The sequence below is a fragment of the Aspergillus pseudotamarii genome, assembly GCF_009193445.1.
Source record: "Aspergillus pseudotamarii strain CBS 117625 unplaced genomic scaffold BDV38scaffold_64, whole genome shotgun sequence".
In the NCBI taxonomy this organism is placed as follows: Eukaryota; Fungi; Ascomycota; class Eurotiomycetes; order Eurotiales; family Aspergillaceae; genus Aspergillus; species Aspergillus pseudotamarii.
In genome coordinates this window covers 62,157-85,704 of record NW_022475078.1, presented here as the reverse complement: position 1 = coordinate 85,704, position 23,548 = coordinate 62,157, and the positions used below count along the sequence as shown (strand labels likewise).

Genomic DNA, 23,548 nt, shown 5'->3' with positions numbered 1-23,548 from the left:
CCTGGAGGCACCTTGAGCAAGGACATCCACTAAAAGATGCATCGCAGCGGACCTTGCGTTGCTGACACCAGACACAGGCGCGGGTGGCCCTTCTGGCTCGTGGCAAATACATGTGTGGATTGGTGCTTCCAAGCCCAACGGTACGCTGCGGACCTGAACTTGCTACACCTGATATGAGAGACTTAATACTATTATTGAAGAATGCTGTTGAATAGGAGAGTTGATATTATGCGGGGAAACAGGTCAGGTGAGCGAAAAGATGCAGCCAAAATTCATCCAGGACAGTCCTTGCCCTACGTAGACCACGCCGTGGACGAATAAGCGACTGGCATCTCCGACTGAATAGCGTACTGCCCCTGTCGCGTCCTTTACCTAGTTGGGCCCCAGATCTGGCCTGCAAGGACCAGGTAGTCCAATGGCTGGGTGCTTGACCGCGCTATGTCTAGACAAAGTAGACCTTAATCGTTCATTACTCGGCTATGCTTCTGTGAATCAGTCTTCATGCGTAATTAGCCTGCCCATGAATCATATTACTGACTCGCGCTCTTCTGATCCTGGGGTCCAAAGAGCCGGCGACGATCATTGAGCAACAACATGCCTGTCCTCGGCTCCTGCGCACGAACGCATTCTTGTTGTGATACTCAACATGCACCTCTATACGTGTGTCGGCGTTGGATCTACCAGCCCCTCTCCCACCTGTTCGTTCTATTCGAATTGCCATTCTGCATAACGTAGCGAAAATGCGATCAGATACGTTAGTGTCCGGGGTACCCCGCTGATCAGCACCAACTCGTTTACATGTGGAAGCCCTCGGTCCGCGGGCTTTATCGGATTGGGTACGAGCCGAAGTTCAGTCCTGGGTCTAGCTTTTAGTCCACAATCTGTACCACCAATAAAGTTGGTCCAGCGGGTAAATTGAACCTGGCCCTAGACATCGCTTTGCATGGCCCCTCACCATCTCCTGGGGAGTGTCTCCAGTTGTAGGATCCCTACCAAATCTGTCACCGTGCGGATTCACATCCGAACGTTAGGGCTTGGACTTCAGACTGGGTCCAACGGCGATAATGATAGTGACACGAATACTCATCTATATGGTGTAACAGTTCCTATTCTGCCAAGGAAAATTCCTTTCACAACTACTCTGCTCTACACCAAAATATACTTATAATGGTTCAGTCTCGAGGTTAAGGGTGTGATTAGCACTTATACACTGATATACTTCTAATGGGGGTTATTTCTATATCGATATCTTATTTTAAACTAAGGTTAACACACCGCATAGACCAAAAACTGGCCGACAGCTTATGGGGAACGTAATATGGTTATAACTGAAGATCCCGTACCGCATCCTCCGTCCAATTATTATTGTCTTCTGCTTAGTTGAAGCAGCAATGCGGGACTATAGCGGAGATTATGTATCTTAGTATTCGTGTGCATGGGTAGTAATGGTCACGGAAAAACCTTTCATAAATGAGCCTTAATGTTATCAGCTTTATACACTTATAAGTCTTACCAATATCGAAGTCAGCCAAGCTACCTGCGTCATACACAACTCAATTGCCAGCATAGAAACGCATGATAGGATTATATGGAATCTTAAACTAAATCCCTATCGCTCTGGGCTCCTCGATGACTTGATTAGAGTATATATGCTGCGTGGATGCCGATCACTAGGAAGATACTAATACCTGGAGCTTACTGTTGGGATAGAATATTGCAGTGTAGTTGTGTCCATAGCTATACCTGGACTATCGGCAGGGGAGAAGCTTTGTTGGTTTCCGCCGGACTGCTGCCTGAGAGCTGGACACTCTACTAGTGGCATAGACCATCCTTGGGGTTTTAGACTAAATACTAGCAAAGTCCGAGGTCTAGGACGATTGGGCTTAGGTGGGTCCAGTTTGACAGTGCCCTTAAGAAGATACCTGTTTGGGCATTATATCATACACTGCATCGTTGGTCGGTGTTTAAAAACTCTGTTTAGTTGGCTTATGGTATAGCAAGAGCTTCCTTGAGACTTACACCTCTCAGCAAGTTTATATGACTGGCTTGTTACTGTTATATATATTTTGTCTCAACCCCACTCGAACAAAACGCCAATGGCATTAAGGTCGCGCCTTGAATACCATATCTCCAATATGTTACTTTGAAACAATTTTCATCATCGTCATTAGGGGAAGAATATATCGTACGGCAGCATGGTAGGGGATGGGTTCCGAGTTATATTTACAATATTTTAATTCGTGAACTAGTGTCTTAAAGCGGCATCCGTGTGGACGTATGTTTTAGATTCTGGAATATTTGTTGCGATAAAGCTTCAAGACGAGCAAATTATGAGATGATTGAAAGACCACAACACGGGCCTGAATGGACACAATTCATGGAGCAAGGCAGTAATGATCGGGCCTTCGGTCCTGTTTGCTACATCCCCATGTACCTCCTGCGCCAACTCTTCTGGATTCCCCGGCATCTCATAAGCGAAATGACTGTTTAGTTCCACGGGAAGCTTATGCCGCAGGTAAGGAGGATGGGGCTTTCTGATAACAGCCGTCATCGGTTCCCTATTCCGGAGTCAAAGCCAAGCAAAGTTGACAAGTATCATGATCGCCTTGAAGGTGGTGCAGCAGTCGTGAGTCTTCACCACAACACCAGGTTGTGGTGGTGTTTGGAACCCCACAAGGTGCTAGCATCACCGTGTGATTGGGGCTTTGATGTTGCTATTGTATTTCTGATTGTTGTGTTAGTGGGCTTGGGCGAAGATGAGGGCGTTGTGGGAACGGATTTGAGGAGCATACCACATTTCCGATATAGGCTGGCAAGCATCCTCCGTCATACCAATTCTTGTCTTCCCCAAGCGATCTAGCACCCCCTTCACAACATTGCGATTCCCTTCAGATACCAGTCCTCTCTAATGCCCTGTCCCATAATGACTACACAATGGGATGAATCTGTGCCTGAGAGGTAGAGTTCGCGGTCGCTGACACCATGCTACATGATATGCATCCTAACCTTCCCCGCGTGGGCAGCGACATGGATGTTTATGAACTGGGCAGTATTTGGGGAGGGCCGCCTCGCCGACGGGGTGGTGATCCAGACAGGCTGAATGGCTGAGGTTTGAAGCTCCAGGCACGGGGAGGAGAGCCTCGCCCTGCGATTCTTGAAGGAAATGTTTCATCGTAATCAGAGAATGACAGGATTAGCATGAACAATTGTGCCAGCAGTAGCCACAACAATCTGTATTCTGGATCTCCCGCCTGGGCAGCAGCCGTACAGCAACAGCCAGAGAAGAATCCCAGCACACCCCAGAGCCCACTTCGGGTGGAGGATGAGATCATGGGATGTAATTCCACTCGCGGATGTGGTCGCTAGCCGACATGACATTGGCAGCATCCACCACTACTACTGAACCTGAGAAAGGATGACTTCGTGCCGATCAACCCCACCCTTCAGCTCAGTTTGCCGACGCCACAGCGGCTTATGGGATTCGGTATCGCTTCTTCGGCTCCCGAGTTTCTCTCTCCACTGGTCTGTGCGATTGGATCGCTTAATACTGAGCCTGCAGCAAAGCACGATTGGCGCCGGGCCGGAAATTTCGCAACGCCAGCTGATGAGTGGCAACCTTGATGAATCACCATTCATAACGGACATATATAGATCGGGCATTGGCAAACTCTGAGCTGCCCCGTTTGAGAAGCGAAGCGGGTCAACACACGAAGGTGGCTGGCGTCATGGAATCTAAGTTCATGACGTGGCGATCGTGAGGCCTGCAGGATGGGCCGGATTCGGTGGGTCGTTGCTTGACTTTTCCACATCGTGCATACCGCTAGATGAGAGTAGTGGTGTGATTCTATCCGTAGACGAGGAGGAGGGGTAGGCCGTCAATCAGTCTTAATAGCCATCGTTCCCACAGGTCTGGCATTGGGCTCTATCTACCTTCTGATTAGGAAGAAGGGCGGGACGTGTGCTAAGAAGATACCAACACCAAAGATACTATTGCATTCCACGGTAACCGTTCACCATGTCTGACCATTCTATCTCCGCCGAAGCCACCCCAAGGAGATTGGAACTCCCCAAAGGCGAGGGCGAGCAAGAACTGGAAGACCTCGAGTGCGAGCCGTTGAACAACTACTTGGGCTCGATCATCCGAAACGCGCAGGTGAAATTCCGCGACGACGCCGAGGCTGAACCGCCCGTGGAGCTTCCTAGTCTTGTTCATGGGGACTCCGAGAGCGAGGAGGAACAATTTATGCCTCGACACCAGATGGTCACAAACTTTCTATCCGCGGGCTCAGGCTCAGGCTCCGTGGGTGGAATAACCGTCGGCGGTGCTGTTGTCGAGAATCTCTCCTTAGTCGTCCCTAGGGATCGGGACGGTGGCTTTGGCGATCTTCCCGTTTTGCCGATTACGGCGATGGGGCAGGAGAAGACAGAGCTGGTGGCCATCGTGGGTAAAGATCCAGAGGCGGGTGCAGCCACCAGTATTCCGATTTTATTGATGCCAGACGAGGAAGAGGATGAGGGGGAGCCGTCAAGGGCAGGTGTTGGTGATACCATGTCGGGACTCGCAGGTGCTTCTGTTCTTGCAAACTTCGCCCCAAAACGGAAGACAAAGCCCCAAGTCGAGGAGAACCCAAAGAAGAAGGCCGGCGAAGGCACGACGGCCGAGACAGAGGTGGCAGAGGACAGGGCGAAGAAAGAGGACGAAGCCAAAGTTGCTAAGACCGAGCTGGATAACTACGTGCTCTCCGGGGATATTAAGAATCTTTTCGGCATTAAAGGGTTGAAAGGAAAACTATACAAATACAAGGGTAGGATTTCTGAAGGCGACCAAAAGCACAACCTATACTCACATTCGTTTAGGCCCTGAAACCAAGGAGGACAAGAAGAAAACGAAAGACAAGAGAGAAGACAAGAAGGAAGGCAAAGGGGAAGGCAAAGGGGAAGGGGATGATCAACCGAGTGAGAATGATCAGGGAGACGCAGAGCCCAAGGCCGGCACTGCAGGTAAGGATACCCCGGAGCTCAAAGCTGGCAGTGACGATAGCGGACCCAACGGAGACAAAGCCGGAAAGCAAGATGAGAAGGGGAGCAAGGATGAGAAGGACAAGAAAGCGAAAGAGAAAAAAGAGCCAGCTCGCGAGAAGGTAAAGATTAATCCAAAGAGTTTGGCTTTGTTGGGTAAACCTTTGGGAACGCTTCTCCCATTTCTTGAGAGCGAAGAGATCGAAAGCCTACCCGTCGAGAATCTCGAGTTCACTTACTGTGAAGAGAAAAGCGGCCAATTCTTCCCTCCTGGTCTGCGTCTCGAGGTGGATGTGCCGCTCACGGGTAGCCTGCAATGGGCGACAGATGCATTGCAGAAGATGTTTGGTGAGAAGAGAACGCCCAAAAAGGTCCATCTTAGTGCAGACCTAGGTAAAACTAGGGACTGGTCGAAGCGACCAAAAGTGGGAGATTTTGCGCTGCGAGGTTATTTCAAGGATTTTGGATGCCAGACTTGGGACATTCTCCAATTCAAAGCCCTGGGGCTAGAACTTACAGCCACGAAGGCAGCCAGTAAGAATGCTAAGGACAATACAAAAGGAAAGGATGAGAAGGAAACGGAGAAGAAAAGTGACAAGGGCGACGATGAGAGCGAGCAGCAGATGTCTCACAACGCTACCGGGGAACACCCGAGTGAGCCTAATGGAACCAAGAGCGATGAGCCAAAGGCTGAAGTCACGACAAAGCCGGCATCAACGGTGCAGGCTGAACCTGACTCTACGGAGAGTGAGGTAAGTCCATCCTTGACTTCATTCGTCGTGCAATGCTGAGTTGAGCAATCCCACTCAGGCACAGCAAGATGATGCAAATGGCAAAACTGAGGAAAGTAGTTCTTCGAAGAAGGACGAGGAGGGGAAGAGTGTATCCAAAGATGGCAAGGAGGACAGCAAGGATAAGAAGGACAAGTTGCAGAAGTCCTATAATTATGGCTTCGGTTTCTTCGGAACTGTGTCGTTCATCAAAGTTCCATACGCCAAGTCACCATTGGACTTACACATCAGGATTGCTCGAGATTTTGAGGTCGAGAAAGAGAAGAAGAAGGAGGCCAAGAAGGACGAAGCAAAAGAGAAGAAAAGGCAAACAAAAGACGATGAAGGTGAAGCGAAGAATGAGGGAAACGAAAATGAGTCGAAGAAGGCTGAGCCGCTGGAGAAGAAAGACGAACCGAGCAGGGAGACCCAGAAGGCAAGTGAAGACACTGAACAGATTGCTAACGATGCCGCCCCTGCGGATAGCACAGCAGGTGATGGTGACGAAAAGGCCTTGCAGCCGACAGAGGGAGATAGTAAACCGAAGACGGCCGAGAAGAAGAAACATTCCGATGGTAGGCATAAGAGAATATGGAACGTGGTGATCTTCTGTGATGAATGGAAGGAGATCTACGGTGTCAAGCATGTCTCAGTAAGTAGAATAGCCTCTTGATTTGGATTTACTGTGCTAACTGCTGCAGTTGAAAAAAGCCGAGCTCAAGTGGTCATTCGAACAAGGGAACTTCAAGAAATCAATGGCATTTGACCTATCCGCCGATATCAAGCTGGGCGCCGGGACCTTCAAGGTCAAGGGCAAAGTATCTAAAGGTATGGAGCCCCTGACCTTTAGTCACATTCTTCATAATGTCTAACAGCCGGGACAGCGGACAGCTTTATAGATGCTGAACTGGGCGATGTCTCGTACCGCGACTTAAAGAAGATACACGCCCAGATTCAGGGTCATGACGTGCCCGAAGAAAAGAAAAAAGAGGAGAAAGAACAGACAGCAGCGGAGCTCAAGGAGGAAAGCAAGAAGAAGGAGGCAGAGAAGAAGGAGGAGACGAAGGAGACTCAGGGCAATGAGTTCATATTTAACAAGATCCACCTCAAATTATCTAGCCAGTTCATCGAAAAAGAGAAGACCAGGGTCGGATCTTTGTTATTAGAGGGCCATGTCACATTCAACGGGAAGGCTAGTGCAAAAGCTTTACTCGAGATCAATAGGGACGGCATGACCATTTCAGGAGGCCTTGCTGACTACCAGATTCCTGATGTTCCTGTTACCATTAAGCAGGCACGGATGCACATTTTCATAGGATTCAATCGGAACAAGAAGCAGAAGAAGATTGAGGAGAGCAAGACAAATGACAACAAACTAATCACGGATCCCCTGAGTGAAGGGAAGAGCGGCCAGCCCGACCAGGGCGAAACAACAGCAGTTGCTGAAGCTCATGCAGACTCCAAGCCTGATGCGAGTGAGACCAAGCAGATTAAAGAGTCGAATAGGAAGGAGAAGAAGACTAGACGCGAGAGTGAATTTGCAGTTCTCGGGGTGGTGAAAATCCATCAAGTCACAGTATCCGTTGGTCTCTATATCGCGCGGAAGAATGACAAGGAGAACCGTGATTGGCTTGCCTTTGGCAGTATCCAAAATTGCACATTGTCCCAATTCGTACCCGAGCTGAAGGACTCGCCTCTTAATCTACAACTCGACAATATTGCGCTCATCGCGTCGTCAGAGGATCGGGAAATCAAGGAGGAAGAGGAGGACAAGCAAGATGAAAAGATGGACAAGAAGGAGGATAAGAAAGGGGAGAAGAAAGGGGAGAAGAAAGAGGACAAGAAAGAGGACAAGAAAGGGGACAAGAAAGAGGACAAGAAGGACGCTGGTGATCCACATGCAGGTGTTCTCCAGCAAGTCGAGTCCTACAAGTACCCTATCCGAAAAGGTAGGCCATGGGATTTCGTGCAATCCAAGGTCTGAGCTGACCGATTGGAAAGGGGTGCAACTATGTGCGACCATTAGGAAATTTGACGCCCTGGAACAACTGAATGACAAGAAGCCAGTCGACGGCCTAATATTGATCATTGCCTTTACCCCTGAAGGACTCGAGATCGGCATTGACCTGCCGAAGACCTTACAGGTAAGAAGTGTACCATGCGGGACGCTTGGTAGCAATCATCCTCTCTGACGAAGCATACATAGGTCAAACTGTTTGATGATGCCATACTCGGTGATTTCGGGGCCAAGATTCTTGCAACTGAGGGAGCACTTGCACTGTCTACCACATTGACCCTTATGGTGCATGGCCAAAGGCCCATCAGAGTTAACGGTAAAATCAAAGGGAGCTGCTTGCAAGCCAATGCCGAACTGTATGTTGTTCTACTAGCCAACAAGGTCCACCGAGGTTGTGACACTGACATACCACACAGCTATATGAATCCGAAAGATAAGTGGATCAATCCATTCCAGTTGAACGATAAGGTTGTGGTATCCAAACTAGGTGTCGGTGCGGGAATCACCTATGCCACAGTGTGTGTTTCAGGACCTGAGTAAGACAATACTACAACGCACTGCGAGCATTGTACTAACATGAATCAGTCAGGTGTCTATCCGGGGGAGAGTTGACATTGGAAAAGACTTCCACGCCGAGATGGCCCTCAGTTTGGGGGTGAAAAAGGAGCAGGTCATCTACTTCGACATATCCGAAATCAACGTATCGAAGCTGATCCAACTGGTTGGAGAGATGACAGACAGAGTGGAGCTGCAAAACCTGAACGGAGGAGAAGACTTCCTCGTCTTCCGTGACATCATGTTCTTTATATCCACGGGCGGCATGGCCCTTGGCGTCCGCTATGATAGAGGCATACATGTCCGAGGCAGTGTGGAATTCTTCGGCAAGACCGGTAGGTTTGATGGTCGGATCGGTGATGATGGAATTGTGATCAAGGGGGCCATCGATAATTTTAATATCGGTGGCCTTAAAGTTCACTCAGCCAGGGACGAGGGCAAACCGGCGATGATGGATATCGAGATGACGGGCGAGAAGCAGAAGGTCCTGATGGATGGGGTAATCAGTTTTCATACCTTTGAACTGAGTATCTTCATTGACGCGTATCTGCAAGAGAAACGCTTAGAGGCCGATATATCCATCAAGTTCACTGAGCATATACTCCTGCATTTGAAGGCAAAGGCGAACGTCTCCGATTTCCAATCATTGGATGGAGTTGTGATGAACTTCGAGGCGGAGATTCGTCCCGATGTACTCGGAGCAGTCTTTGAGGCTATCGACCAGGCCATAGCTACACTTGGAAAGATGGCATCGGATAAGCTTAAGGAAATCGAGCAAGAGCTCCAGAGACAGGTGGACGAAAAGGAATCCGAGCTCAATACGATGAACAAGGATCTGCAACGCCTGAAGCAACAAGTGGAAAAGCAGGTACAGGAGCGAGAGGACCAGATCGACAAAGAGAGTCAGAAAAGGAAGGAGTTAGAGGAAGAGCTCAAGGGGCTGGAGAAGGCAGTAGAAGCGGCCGAGGCAGACCAGAATAAGAACGAGCGCGAAATCAGAAACTTGAAAGCCAGGAAAGAAAAGAAGGAGCGAGAATTCGATGACAAGATACGCGAGAAGGAGCTCGAGTACCGCCAGAAAGTACAGGAAGAGCGCGATAAGCAGAAAGAGTTGGAGGAAAAGAGGGAGAAACTAGAAAAACAAAAAGAAGCGTCCTTCGGTGATGCATTGAGAAGTAAAGAAGAGGCCGACCGCAGCTGGGCCTGGTGGGTGGGTAAGTCGATGTCTCCCATGATTTCATGATACTAGTAGCGCAAAGCTGTACTCACCATTGTACCCTTCACAGCGGAAGAAGACCGTCTATACCAGAAGATCCAGGAGAACAAGAGGAAGGCATGGAGGGCATGGGATGCTTGGGACTGGGGTGGCGCGAATTACTGGGTAAGATAGGGAATCTGGTTCCATGAAGCATCAATCGCTAATCATCGGGCCTCCTAGAACTGCGTGGTGAAGAAGCAGGAGATTGAGTTAGAGTGGATGCACGGAAAGAAAGCAGCTGATGCTGAGGCCCGTCATGCAGCGGAGAAAGCCCTCAGCAGTCCTTTATGGAGGACAATCGAAAATGGTCTAAACGAGGCCGTACAGAAGATTGAGGACCATGCCAAAGCTTTAGAACATATCATCAACGGTGAGGGATACAAGGCCATTCAGGTACTGCAAAAGGATAGGAAAAGGGAGCTAGACAACCAGATTGCCGCGCTCAAACGGCTCGAAAGGATCAGCAAAGAAATCGAGAAGAAGCTCACAACAGCGCGCCAGGCGCTGAAGAGGAACAAGGGTCGCATTACCGAGGAGGAAAGGACACTACAAAAGGAGGTTGAGAGATTGCAAGGCGAGCTTAAAACAAGGCCCTTCGAAGAAGCGTATAGGGCCAAGCTCCAAGAGCATGAAAGTGTCAAGGCTCAGATAAAGAACATCCAGAAGAAGCTGTCAGAAATCCGATCGGGTATCGACAAGGCTACGAAATCGGCGCAAAGATATGTTGATGTGCTGAAGCAGGCCACGCCAGCCGTGGAACGCATTGTTATCACTGGTTCTACCGACGTCTTCGCCAAGAACAAGCCACTGGCATTCAAGGTTGAGGCCCGCTGGATGGGTAAGCCACTGCACGTTGACGTGCAATGGGCGCCCGGATGGGCTGTGGCCGAGCTTTATGATCAAATTGGCTCGAAGGTACTCGAAGCTGCAGGCAAAGAAGCCTGAAATGTTCAATTACCGTAGATATGGTGGAATTGACTTCTAGGAGGGAAAACAAATGCATTCTTCAACAAGTCTATAAATGTTGAAAGGTATTCTCTTGATGTAACAATGTTCGCATATATGGGCATAACTCGTAGGCATAAACAATAGTCCGAGCTTCTCAACCATCGAGGATGCTTGGGACATGTGCCTAGCCAGGCAACTTCATCACACGTTTCCTACTGGTGTCTGCCCGAGTGGGGTCATGCTCTCTCTCCATACGAGTCTGGGGAAGGGACTGCAGTGGAGAGTGACCGAGCCTGCCACTCTGTTGACTCTATATTCTTGGGCGAGACTAGTGGAGTCACTGCCCCTCCCCTAGTAAGTCCTCCTAGATATTGAATTCAGCCACTAAACTACGAGTGGGGGAAACGGCACAATCCACCTTCACTCTGTCTCGTGTAAGTACTAGCCCCCTAACTTGGATTATACAAGCAAAGCTCAACTACCCGTTGCACGACTCCACAAGATCCCAGTCGTCCCGTTAACATGACAAGCATCAAAGTACCCTCAATGATCCAAAGGCCCCACGATAGCTTCTGGACCTCCAAGCATGGAGAATCCAGCCATACACGGAAATCCTTCGGGAGATCCTGGATCGCGAAGCTTGCATCGTGGTTTCCTATACGTGGGGATACATCGCGCAGTCGGATAAGCCGGCATCAGATACACCCGAGGGTGTTGGTTAGACGGCACCCACGACGTGGAAATGGCACTCGTCGAGGGCAAGGCAAGTAAGGCAGAAGAGTGGAACACGATATATATGGTTGGTTTGGATGTGCGCTCCTCAGGGTAGGGAGCTCCAACTTGACCGTGAATTATTGAAGGCCAAAGGGGAGGAGATCGGTAGACAACTGTAAGCAACCAGTGAAAGGAAAGAAGTCTTCTTACTAGACGTACGTACCGTAATCATTTCCCATCATATTTACAAAAACGCCGCCAAAAGTATCGTATGGCTTCATTCGACGTCATGGGAAGAGGATTCGGCATTCAAACAATTGCTGCTCTTGGATATGTCACGGCCTGGTTTCCAGGACCCAATGCTCGGCCAGGACTATACTGACAAGGTCAAGAGCTGGCTTCGAAGTGCTCAGATGGACGAGCGCTGATTGAAATCGAGTTGGACATTACAGGAAGGTGTCCTTCTCGGGAGCACTTGTCCGATAGAAGATAACGGTAGAGAAAAGGCCGTCCAGCGGTGTTGTAATCGGATAAGCCATGGACACGCGGCCATAGGTTTGTGGCCCCAGTTAACTTGATCCTGGTCTGAAGGACGTCTTCGATGATCCACATGGGTTCAAGGACTTCTGAGTTTCAAGGCTGCGTATGATTCAGTTGGGAGTTTTCCGCGGCAAGTAACCCGGATGGCGGACCGCATATAATGTATTGTATGTGACTACAGGTGGCCTCTAAAGTACCGACTATGTTGTTGCTGAGCGCTAGCCTTTCTGCCAGATCAAGTAACTTCTTCCAATCATGTAACTGCAGCATTGGCCGGTCATACATCTTGAGGTAGCTCAGGCATATGTTGTCATCATTGAACCTGCCTTCAACAACCAGGGCTGCTGGCCTAATAAAAAGGCGTCCGACTACAAATCAAAAGATTGCATATTGATCAACCAGACAAATCTAGGACGGCTTCCCCTTGCAACGTGCCCATCTCCATTGCCTCGAAAACTCCCGTCAATGTGGCCATCCTCCCAGTGCGTACATGTGTCTTGATGATGCCGAGGGCGGCAAAATCCAACGTTTCGATCGCGTCGCGCCGGTTGCCAACCGCGGAGCCGGTGATGGTGCAGTGATTCCCCATCTTGGTGGCAGGGAGGGCACTGGCAATGGGCTTGGGCCCATTCTCGGGGACACCTACGCACACGAGGGTACCATTAAAGCGCAGGAACTGGAGTGCCTGGGCATAGGCGGCGTTGGAGCAAGTGCACACCACGGCGGCGTGGACACCCAGTCCACCGGTCAGCGACATCACGTGGGAGGAGATGGCCGCGCCGTCATCGTCCATGGGACACCTGGTAATGTCGACAAAGTGCTCGGCGCCCGACACCTTGACAGTTCCTCTTTGTTACCATAGTCGACCCTAATTGCCCGCTGTCCCATGCCCTTGCTGGCCAGCTGCACAGCGATGTGGCCCAGGCCACCGCCCGCCCCAGGGATGGCGACCCACTGGCCCGGGCGAGCGTTACGGGGCTTCAGCGCTGAATAGGCGGTGATACCGGCACAGAGCGTGGGCGCTGCCTCATCGGACGCTAACTCATCAAGGATCGGGGTCACGTAGTTGGCTGGAGCCCGGGTGTACTGTTGGAACGTGCTGGCGGTGTAGTAGGCCGAGGCTTTCTGGGAAAAACCGAGGGCTTCGCAGCCAGCTTCGCAGGGCTCTATCAAGCCGCTCAGTTCTATCTGCACCGCGTTGACCAAGGGCGGTTGATGGATATACCGCAATTTCACCACCTCTCCAATGCCCTCATGGCCGCTGATCTGGCCCGGTTGAGTGGGATAAGGGAGCACTTTCCACTAAACATCACGTTGGTGGGCTTATTTGAGCTCTCGCTGAAATTGGTAACACGAACCTTGGTAGTCATGATGCTATAGTCTGAGTGGCACACACTTGAATGGGTCCTACAGGTTGTCACTCCCAGTTAAGGATGTTTCGCTTTGAAGTGTCACAATATAAGATCATAGAGATTGATCAACACTTCGCCAGAGCCCGGCTCAGGAACATCGATCTCGGTGACATTGGTGGACATGGTACCAGGTTTGTCATAGATGACGGCCTTTTGTCTCAACGGGATCTCAGGGGCGGCCATCAGGACGAATGCGACTTTTTGCCCGACCTCGCGATGAAGGAGGTTCTTCGATGCCCGCAGAGTAGTAGAGGGTCAAGAGTATAAAGGAAGGCTTGGGACATCCTCATCGCTGATCCTGGTCAGCAGCCCCTCGTTTTAACCCTCGACGGATATTCGTCAGATACGAAGATCAAACAATCGCATAAGCCTATCACGGTCTCCAATGACCTATGCCACAAAAGTCTGACATAGCTAGTAAGATAGTTCTACTCAACCAGAGCCTTTTCTACATAACGCACTTATTTCTATGTCCGAGAGTTTGTCCAATGTCCATTATTTAGTGACGGTGTTTGCTTTTCAGCGCAGGACATCACTTTTCCCTTGCTGTCGTCTATGGTCTTGAGAGGAAGTGAGAGACGGGACTTGCATTGACGATCTTGGTATTTGGTCTTATACCGATGCAATACTGCGTTTTCGTACTCAGCAACCCCTTGGATTAACGCCAGGCATGGGCATAAACAGCGTAGTAATGTGAACCGGGAGGCGGTTGAGGTCAGATGAGGCAGACCGAAAGTTCATATTGGACACGTAGCAGGGCGTGCAGCATCACGGAATGGAGAATGTCAAGTGTAAAATATATTAGACATCACCTGATAGCGTATTTAGGTTCTATATCTACATGTGATATATCAAGTGCAGTGAACCATCAGAGATGCTGTGGTTTCCTTGTAAGATACATAAGTGCGCATATTGTTATCCCTGAACCTGGAGACGAGACCTCACTTTCTGCCCCTAAATCAGCTTTATGGTCACCAAATGCTTGTGTCATATGAGCAGTGAACCAAGTTCGGTTACGTCAGGATGGGCTCTTCTCTATTGCTCGTCGCCATCTCTCTGGGGACAATTTGTATTTTTGTCTATACACTTTCTTATCCCAGACGCCAGCTACCTTTGCCCCCCGGACCCAGAAGGCTTCCACTAATTGGCAATCTGCACCAGCTCGATATTAAACGGCCATGGGAGTCGTTCCATAAATGGCACCAGCAATATGGCCCTCTAGTCGCGGTTAAATTCGGAGCACGGACCATAGTAAGCATCAGTTCGGATGGGTTAGCTCGTGACCTGTTGAACAAGCGGTGTGCCACGTACAGTTCGCGCCCAAGGCTCTCCGTCTGCTCAGAGAATAATGCAGGAGAGCTCCATGCAGCCCTCATGCCCCATTCTAAACGCTGGGTACTTCATCACCGTATTGCATTGACTCTGCTTAATCCCGGCCTATCAAAGCAATACCGTCAGCTACAAGATCTGGAGAGCCAGCGAGTCATTCACGAGCTACTTCAGGGTAATGATGTAGCGCACTCCTTTGACCGGTACATGGCAAGTGTGAGCTTCACACTTGCCTATGGACTCCCGGTGCAGCATCATAACCAGCGTGAAGTGCTTCAAATAAGAAACTTCATCAATGGTCTCCGGGACGCAATGTCAAATATGTTTGTTGCTGTTGCCGAGATTTTCCCTCTTTTGGATCAGCTTCCTGGAGCATTTGCCATTTGGAGACGACAGGGGGAGGAACTCAACCGACATGCCACTGCGTTCTTCTTGGACAATTCAATGAAGGCTCAGTCAGCGCCCGGGTGGAACTGGGTGAGAGAATGTGAACGACTAAAGGAGACGCAGGACATGTCCCTGAGGGAGATAGCCCATGTCTTGGGCACTATTCAGGAGGCAGGGATGGAAACCACACCCAGCGTTTTCCGAGTGGTTATTAAGGCTTGTCTTCTGTATCCGGCGTGTTTGTCACGAGCCCAGGAGGAAATTGATGAAGTCGTTGGCAGGAGTCGGCTCCCGTCGTTTGATGACATGGGCCGGTTGCCCTACATCAACGCACTCATTCATGAGGCAGCACGATGGCAACCAATCACCCCATTGGGATTGCCCCATTGCCCACTGAGAGATGACGAATTTATGGGGTATCATATTCCTGCAGGGTCGACCATTTTCCCCAACAATCATTCAATGGTCAATGACCCTGAAGCATTCCCCGAACCTCGCGAATTTAAGCCAGAGAGATGGCTTCAGAGCCAAGATCCTCCCTTCAGCCCGTTTGGGTACGGTCGACGAATTTGCCCTGGCAGGCATCATGCTTTGGACAGTCTCTTTATCGTTATTTCTCGTGTTGTCTGGGCATACACCATCACCCATGCGTACCGCAATGGCGAAAAAGTTGATGTAGATGCTTGGGATACTCATACTTCCTTTACCTCTTCACCAGCTCCGTTTCCGACAGTACTCCGAGTTCGCAGTCAAACGCATCAGGAAATCATAGAAGAGGCCTGGACATCTACTAAAGAGAAACTGGCTAACTTCTTGGGGACCTTCAACCCGACATCTGGTGGATAGGTATTCTGAGGTATATATTATCTAGCCGTGTGCATAGTATATATCCATCGTTTGACAATATTTGCTCTGGACTCTGGTTTACGTTAAAGGCTTCCACAGCCTCAAGCTTTCTTGGGCTTCACTATGTTCCTTCGGGGTCATGTTAACTAGACCGTCAAGACGTATTTAACACGAGGTAGCCAACTGATATTACGGTATGATGCTTAATTCTTGAAGGACTGAGTTCTAGACTCTTGTAACTTTCATTGTAAATGATTCCATAGAGGATTTCTAAGTCCACTTAGATGGTTCTGTACCACCAATATTTACGTGGCCCTCCCCTTACGCAAGCAGATGGACGTAAACTCAAATTAAGAGCTGGCAGACGGGTGTCTCCAGCGAAAAAAGCAAACAAAAGAAACGGCCGCAGATGGAGGCACGACGTATTTTCGGGGAAGAGGGAAAGACGGGATATACCAGCACGATTTGTAAGCTAGGATTGATAGTGTTTACCGACAAAGCAAATGTATGCTGATCTCAAAGCTAATTACCGGGTGAATCAGCACATCTAGCGCGATTAGGGCCCCAACTATAGGAACCAGAACACCGCGTTGTCGCTAGCACGCGTGCCCGCTGTCGACAGTGTCAAAGCTCCTTACCTTCAATGATGCACATTGGCGAAGTCAAGACCGTGAGGAAGGAGGCAGATGGCAGATGAGACAGTGAGAATATATGATGTATGATGGGTTCATACCTGATAACTTAACTGACACATACTAGTTCATGCAGCTACAATATCGTCGAGCTAGCTAGCTCGATTTCCTCATCATGTACGGCATAACAAGTCAAGGACGTGTCATACTGCTCACATGCTGGAATACATACAAAGATTAATATCATGGAAATAAGAAGAGAATAGTTCAAGATCTGTGGAATGATAACTATGATCTGAAGTCATCAATTATGCGTAGCTCTCCAATTACCTGGCCGCATATTTGCTGGTGAGAGGAATCCTCACCTTGCATTTCACTCTGAGTCTGTCCTCAAACCCCTTGCCTAATGTACACACATACTTTCGGTGTAACCTATCTTGATTCTTGACCTGTTCGATGCTCTGATGAGATACCAAAATAATACACCTTGTTAGCAAGTCGAATGTGCCCTTACAATTGCTATTTAAGTGTGTTGACCTGTCGATTGGAAGCACTTAGGGTAATAGCTCTCACCTGAACTGGTAGATTCATTGTGTAGGGATTAGACTTGTCTCTGTAAAGGTCAGACTGAAAGGTTGAAGTAGCTTTCTCACTGGATCTATTAACATCATCGGTAAGGGCCCTGCGCAGCTCCGTATTCTACACAAACTAGCCCTTTTTGCTACTTGGATATCTTAGTAATCAGACATACGCAAAGATACAATTTTCAATATCTAACATAGTACAGAATGAATAAGACTAAGAATAAACTGGCTGGTTATATCTATATATTCAATTGTATGCTATAAAGTAGGTATTTCAACCATACAGGTGTAATATTTAATACTAACAAATTTATTATAAACAGACACTTCTACACATCATATGTTAAAGATGAAGTACTATGATACACTCTATGTAAAGTTTTGATTAACATATCTTGTGATTACTGGGAGATTCAAAGAGCCAAAAGAGGTGATTTGTATAGAATACAAAGCCGTCCAGGGTTCTTACGGATTACATGATCTAGACCAGGCGGCTAGGCCTTGCCAAACCCCACAGTGCTTAGTAAAGGCGGCCATCAAAAGGACATCCAATTAGATCTTGAGGCCGCGCTCACCGAAAAATAGAGTTAATGTGGCATTCATTGCCTTGCAGTAGCCTCAGTTCGCACTTAAACCCCATGGCGGGTTTTCCTTCATCCAGTAACTCTAACCTGCAAGTCCCATTGAAATATCGAAAGGGTTTCCGATCTGTATGAAGCGCTATGACGTCTCGTTGGGCCCCATTTCGCTCGCTACTAGATACCTCTCCATCGAACCACCTTATTAGTGGGCCATCCTTGCTGTGCAGCTTGATATCTTTGACGATGTTATGTGATTCTCATGAAACACGCAGAACTCAAACACGGCTCTGCCCGCTATGGTTTGTCCGTCGATTTGAGACTATTCAAACCTTCCCCTGCTATTGCAGCGCATTGACATTATTGACTGCGCAAGGGAGGGCATCATTGACAAGTGCTACAAGACATATGGCTCCACCAATCAATCTATAACATTTCAGGGGAATATGGAACCTCCCAGAGCCAACTCTGACCGCTTTCTTGCTCGACGAGCGAATAGAGGTTTGTGCAAGGCAAGACATATCAGGAATCGATAAAGAGGGAGAAGAGTAGCTGAGCCAGCAAAGCAGGATTTTATAGCTGGGGTTGACGAAAGAAAGGTCCGGTTCCCTTATATGTTCAAGTTCAGCCACTCTGTACCGTCTTATTTCTTGTGTATCGCGTGTGCTCAGGAATATTGTATCATCTTTGAAGATCCTACTTCTATGAATCATTATTCTTCTATATTTCTTTAGAGCAGCCGGCCCAGCAATCTTTCTATCATCTTCTATCATTGAACACATTCATTAGTTATAGGTATCCTTGTTTCAGTACCTCAAGCTACAATGGGCTCTTTCGATATTACTACGAGATCGGCGACTATCCTGGTTGATCTCGGAGGTATCTTTATGCATCCAGAAGTGGAACATAAACTGAAGACTCATGAATCCACCATCTCCTTACGAAGAATCATGTCGACCTCAACCTGGATGGACTATGAAACTGGGCATTTAAGTGATAAGCAGTGCTTTCGGCAGCTAGCCAAGGAATATCACTTTCAGGCGTCTGAACTGGATGAGATGATTCAGGGTTTCCGCGAGACTATCACATATGAGCAAGCTGCTGCTTCTATTTTCAGGGAAATTAAACGTACAGGGACGCGCATTTTCCTGGTATCAAACATCTCTAAGGAAGATTACGCAGCACTCCGCCGCCGGTGGGACGATAAATTCTGGTCTATCTTTGATGGCATTTTTATCTCGGCAAACTTGGGCGTCCGAAAGCCCAGTTTGCGTTTCTATCGGCACGTACTCCGGGCCACACGAGCAATTCCTCGTCAGACCTTCTTTTTGGATGACAGACCTGAGAACGTACTCGCGGCGATCTCTCTGGGAATGAGAGGAACATTTGACACCTCAGCTCTATATCGGACACTAACTAACGTTGTCGGTAATCCTGTGACACGCGGACTCGCATTCTTGCGACTTCAGAAAGGGCATTTTCCTACAACTACCCAACATAACGAGACTATTACCGAAAACTACGCCCCACTTCTAATCCTTGAAGTGTTAAGTGACCCGTATGTCTCTCTTCCACATTAGTGCTTACACGATACTAACTGCTATGAACTAGGAGTCTAGTGAACCTCAAAGCCCCGCCCCGCCTCTGGAACTTCTTTAGTGGTCGGTCTTCCCCGGATCTTCTGTCACCTTGTCCAGAAGTCACTAATCCACAGCTTAGGCGATCCAAAATACACGAGTGATAGCTATCCTGATGACTTAGACACAACCTCCCTCGGGCTCTTAACGATGCCTCCTCACTCTGAAATAGTCCACTCCATTCTAGATGAGATGCACAACTACGTAGATGAGGACGGTATTCCGCAGGTACGCCTTTCATACTTCCAGCAGCAGCACAGCTGGCAAAAGGTCTAACCTTCTCCTAACAGGCATACTTCGACAAATCCCGGCCACGTGTCGATGCAGTCATAGCGCTCAATGTTTTGACCCTGTTCCACAAGCATGGGCGCGGTCACGAGCTCCCCCATACAACAGAGTGGATGATTAGCATCCTACTGAACAGGGCGTATGTTAAGGGGACGCGCTACTACGCAAATGCGGAGTGGTTTCTCTATTATATGACGCGTCTACTACGTGCGTCAAGCGACCAAACTATCAAGGAAAGGATCGAATCACCTCTCAGAGAGCGTGTAGCTGAGCGGATTGGAGCTCCAGGTGATGCATTCTGTCTCGGGATGCGAATATTGGCATGCAACCACCTTGGCTTGGAGAACCACCCTGACCGCCAGACACTTGCAAATCTGCAGCAGGAAGATGGTGGTTGGGAGGCCTCCTGCATTTATTTCTTTCCTGGCGCTAAGCGAGAAGTTGGAAATAGAGGAGTCAGTACAGCATTTGCGGTAAAGGCCCTCGAGGACTGGTCCGGGTGGTGACAGATTGTATAGCCATTATGATAGGTCTTTAGGGAACCATGAAGTCCGTCGTGGGTATATAGTGGAATGTCTTATGATATCGGCGTAGTACCTGGCCCAGTGTATTATTCCGATGGTGATTATAGGCTAGCTGGCTGCTAAACACTATCTTCGAGATAAATCAATGAGAGTAGCCCCACACCACTCATTCGCTTGAAGGATTTCCTTCTCCGCTCCTTCAACTACTGTGCGATAAGTTGATACTCTTGTATACACAGGCGAGTCAGCGGTCAAGGAACTTAGGCAAGGGTCATTCAAAATCTGTACGGCAGACTTGCGATCTTTTACTGAAATCTTACTCTCCCTAGAATAGCCCTGCATTGCTTTACCCAGCAGATCGTGTAAATGTGCCCCATAGCCCCGTATTCGTGTGACCAAAGAGCTCAATATTTCCACAAGAAGGAACTGCTTGTAAGATTAAGACCCTTCTTTTACCTCGCCAGTTTCACTCGCTTCCGTGCAACTAAACCGACAGCCGTTGTAAGAAATTAGACATGATGCCGATATTGGCCTCAACAGCTTTTGTTTTCGATGGCTCCACCTTCATTTCTCTTTTTACATAATATACTCACAGCTTCCACGACATGTCCCAAACACTATCAGTGCGTGCCCCGTGACATAGATCTCCGACAATGCAGAGTCTATTTACAAGTATGATGCCATTCCACCACAAATATCGACAGTCTCGTAATTTGTTCCGAACCCCTTGATCTCCGGAATGATCCGGTAGTAAAAGTTGTCCGCATAGACAGGCCATGTAGCAGCCCCTGCCAGTGCCATAGACTTTTGATGGGTTTGGGTGAGCTTCGATCTTTCCCTGGTAGTGAACGTGATCTTGAACCCAGGGTTGTCGAATCGATTTTGCAAATTGGATCCTTCAGTGCTATTCGCACCAGAGTCCCCTTGTAAAGGTGGCAGGTGAAGAACGGTTTCACCGTTTTCATAGTGGTTGGCGATGATATCGTGCTTCGGAGAGTCGTCAACGGCGAAACCAGTAATCTGGAATCTGTGGGTTGGTAAAGGCTCGTCCTGAAGTCTAGCTAAGGCAATAGTATCCGAGGAAATCGAGAGAGGAGAGAGGCTTTCGTAGGACATATCAGCACTATTGGACAGCATAGTCTCCCACATCTGGAGATAGTCTTGCGAATCATCGACGTCGCGCTTGCCTGGTAGACCTTTGGGAATAGATTCAGAGTAGTGGGCGACAGCGGAGTAGGCCAAGAGTAGATCATCTGAAATAATATAAGATAGTTCCTCACATCTACCACCGCCGGCATATTCACAGACTTGTCGAGCAAGACGCGAGCCCATTACGATATAGACAACCCCAGAAATTACTAGTCTCTTAAAAGCTATTGGGCATCAAGAGGAGAGTATGCGCCTTACGTGAATTTGCTAGTACCAATGGTACGAACTGTTCGGTCGAGTATCTCACAGACCCTAGTAGCCCTCTGATCCAGAACCACCAGGGCTTCGTCAGACGGATTAGAAGACCGGATGTCAAGGATAGTATCTGAAGGAAGTTCAGCAACATCCACCGTAGCAACAGGCGCCGCCAAAGTAACTTGACTCGTGGCCAGGAGAGAGAGAAGGGGGATTGAGAACTTCATGGTGATGTTTTAGGACGGTTGTTGCTACTGAAGACATCAGGCTTTTTAGAGGTTCGTTACTCAATATTTGTAGCTGTATGTCGGTGTTCAGCGTTGGACGTTACTCCGTGGAGCGTACCTGATTTTTGATTACTATACGATTTGCACATGGGACAATAGAATAGCTATCCATAAAAGCATGGACTATTGAACTACTGGTGCTTCCAGCACATGAAATCCCTGTCTCTATGTGGACTCTATAATCAGAATAATCCAAACAGGAACAGTTGATAGTGGATAGCCGGCCTAGGAACCCTTGCAACGCTAGCGAAGGGAGCGTTAGTCTTCTTACATAAATACCTCCCATAGCGGATGGTCTTCTACTTTATTTATCTACCATTGTTTCCTGGGCACAACGGTTCTACACAGCCTACTCTTCTTTTCTTTGAGTGGTGCTAACATATTCTACTGTCGGATGGGACGCAATGGGTACCAATGAAAAAGCTCCGCCGATTTCTCAACCATCCTCTCCGCCAACACCTTCGCGAACTGTTGCTATCCTTCGGAATATCGTACGAAGTCCGCGGGCGTAAGTGCGGTCGTATATATCAATGCTATAAGATATCTGAAGTTAACTATTTAGCTTACCTTTTATCGCACTGATCACTCCGCCTGTGCGATGGTTTTGGAATTACATGGGATGGCGTAACGGAGGAGACGTGGCCCTATCGCTAAATCTCGGACTATTAATGCTGTATTTTATCATATCGCAATATGTTCGCAGGTACGATTGATGGACTGGAAGACAATAATCTATTATACTGAATAACAAATCTTCATCTGCCGACCCTAACTATCTGTGCCGGGGTGAAACTCCAACACATGCAGTCCGTTAATGTTCTACACTTAAGATCTGCTATCTGCATCCTGTGTTTGAGATCCTTGCCTGGCCGAGTTCTCTAGGAGTCCGCGATGCGAGGTTCGGTGAGACACTTCTTCCATAGTCCATGTCACTTGTCATCGCTACCTACCCAAGGCAACAGAAAAGGCCAAAATTCATGCATCCATGATCCTCTACCCAAATGGTTATGCCTTAGCGCTTTCTATGGGTCGTTCCCAACAAGACACCTCACGGAGAATTCCGGAATTGCGATATTAGGTATCCACTTGGCCCTACAGGTGTAGGGCTGGTCTGTGTACGGCGGAGTAGTACCATAGTCGACAGCTCACACCACGGTCCTACACAAATTAACATGTACCGGTGTTCACATTCTTTATAGGAGTCTTTCCCTACGCTGACAATGCTGCCCGGAGATTTGTAAAGTATCAACTCCACTCCTGGACCGTCCCACACTTTATGGTCTTTTCCTAGACTAGTCATCATCGGGATGATGCACAGGGCCAGGCCGGATAACCGACCACACGCTAAACAAAAGCCGGTCATGAGGCTACCTTCCGGGTTTGGCAAATGCGCCGCTAGCGTCTCGCTAAGCTCTTTCATGATATGAGGTTACATTAGAACTTGAATTTATCAATGACCAGAATCTGCCAGTACAGCCTCAAAACAATACTGCGCCGTTCGCGAATAGGGTATATCCTACAAGCAAAAGATAAACTAATCTAGAAAACAAAAAGAAATGACTTAATAAAGGGGATTTTGGAGCAAGCATAGATTGTTATTATGAGTAGACAATGTTGGTTCTTTGCACACGGTTCCTTCACTCTAGCCGGTCCCTACTCTGAGGTGGAGTCTAATATGAGATAGGTACCTACTTCCCATTCGGTTCCTACTCTGTAGTGGGTTCATACTATCCAGTCAGTCCTTACTCTGTAGTAAGTATCTTCCCTGTAGTAGGTACCTACTGAAAATGCCCCGGTTAGTATCACTCACCACGGTAGC

At 48.5% G+C, this 23,548-nt stretch overlaps 5 protein-coding genes across 5 annotated transcripts; 3 read left to right on the top strand and 2 right to left on the bottom strand.

Moving 5' to 3' along the window:
* Positions 1–4,015: 4,015 nt before the first annotated feature.
* BDV38DRAFT_286639 (uncharacterized protein) lies at positions 4,016–10,564 on the top strand (the record flags this gene model as incomplete). Its single annotated transcript, XM_032060714.1, has 11 exons — positions 4,016–4,805; positions 4,858–5,771; positions 5,830–6,441; positions 6,491–6,617; positions 6,674–7,738; positions 7,791–7,933; positions 7,996–8,162; positions 8,223–8,342; positions 8,392–9,575; positions 9,648–9,742; positions 9,800–10,564. The coding sequence occupies 11 exons, from the start codon at positions 4,016–4,018 to the stop codon at positions 10,562–10,564; spliced, it is 5,982 nt and encodes a 1,993-aa protein (XP_031909662.1).
* A 1,651-nt stretch (positions 10,565–12,215) lies between these two features.
* On the bottom strand, positions 12,216–13,416 carry BDV38DRAFT_274174 (uncharacterized protein; the record flags this gene model as incomplete). The annotated part of the gene is made up of 4 exons (XM_032057804.1): positions 12,216–12,656; positions 12,689–13,123; positions 13,180–13,228; positions 13,277–13,416. 4 exons carry the CDS (start codon positions 13,414–13,416, stop codon positions 12,216–12,218), a joined length of 1,065 nt encoding a protein of 354 aa, XP_031909661.1.
* Positions 13,417–14,256: 840 nt separating this feature from the next.
* Positions 14,257–16,075, top strand: BDV38DRAFT_295988 (cytochrome P450; the record flags this gene model as incomplete). Its single annotated transcript, XM_032062826.1, has 1 exon — positions 14,257–16,075. The coding sequence occupies one exon, from the start codon at positions 14,257–14,259 to the stop codon at positions 15,793–15,795; it is 1,539 nt and encodes a 512-aa protein (XP_031909660.1). The 3' UTR covers positions 15,796–16,075.
* A 2,338-nt stretch (positions 16,076–18,413) lies between these two features.
* BDV38DRAFT_274172 (HAD-like protein) lies at positions 18,414–20,020 on the top strand (the record flags this gene model as incomplete). The annotated part of the gene is made up of 4 exons (XM_032057803.1): positions 18,414–19,147; positions 19,201–19,250; positions 19,309–19,454; positions 19,517–20,020. 4 exons carry the CDS (start codon positions 18,414–18,416, stop codon positions 20,018–20,020), a joined length of 1,434 nt encoding a protein of 477 aa, XP_031909659.1.
* Positions 20,021–20,704: 684 nt separating this feature from the next.
* On the bottom strand, positions 20,705–21,669 carry BDV38DRAFT_295983 (uncharacterized protein; the record flags this gene model as incomplete). The annotated part of the gene is made up of 2 exons (XM_032062825.1): positions 20,705–21,401; positions 21,446–21,669. 2 exons carry the CDS (start codon positions 21,667–21,669, stop codon positions 20,705–20,707), a joined length of 921 nt encoding a protein of 306 aa, XP_031909658.1.
* Positions 21,670–23,548: the final 1,879 nt, after the last annotated feature.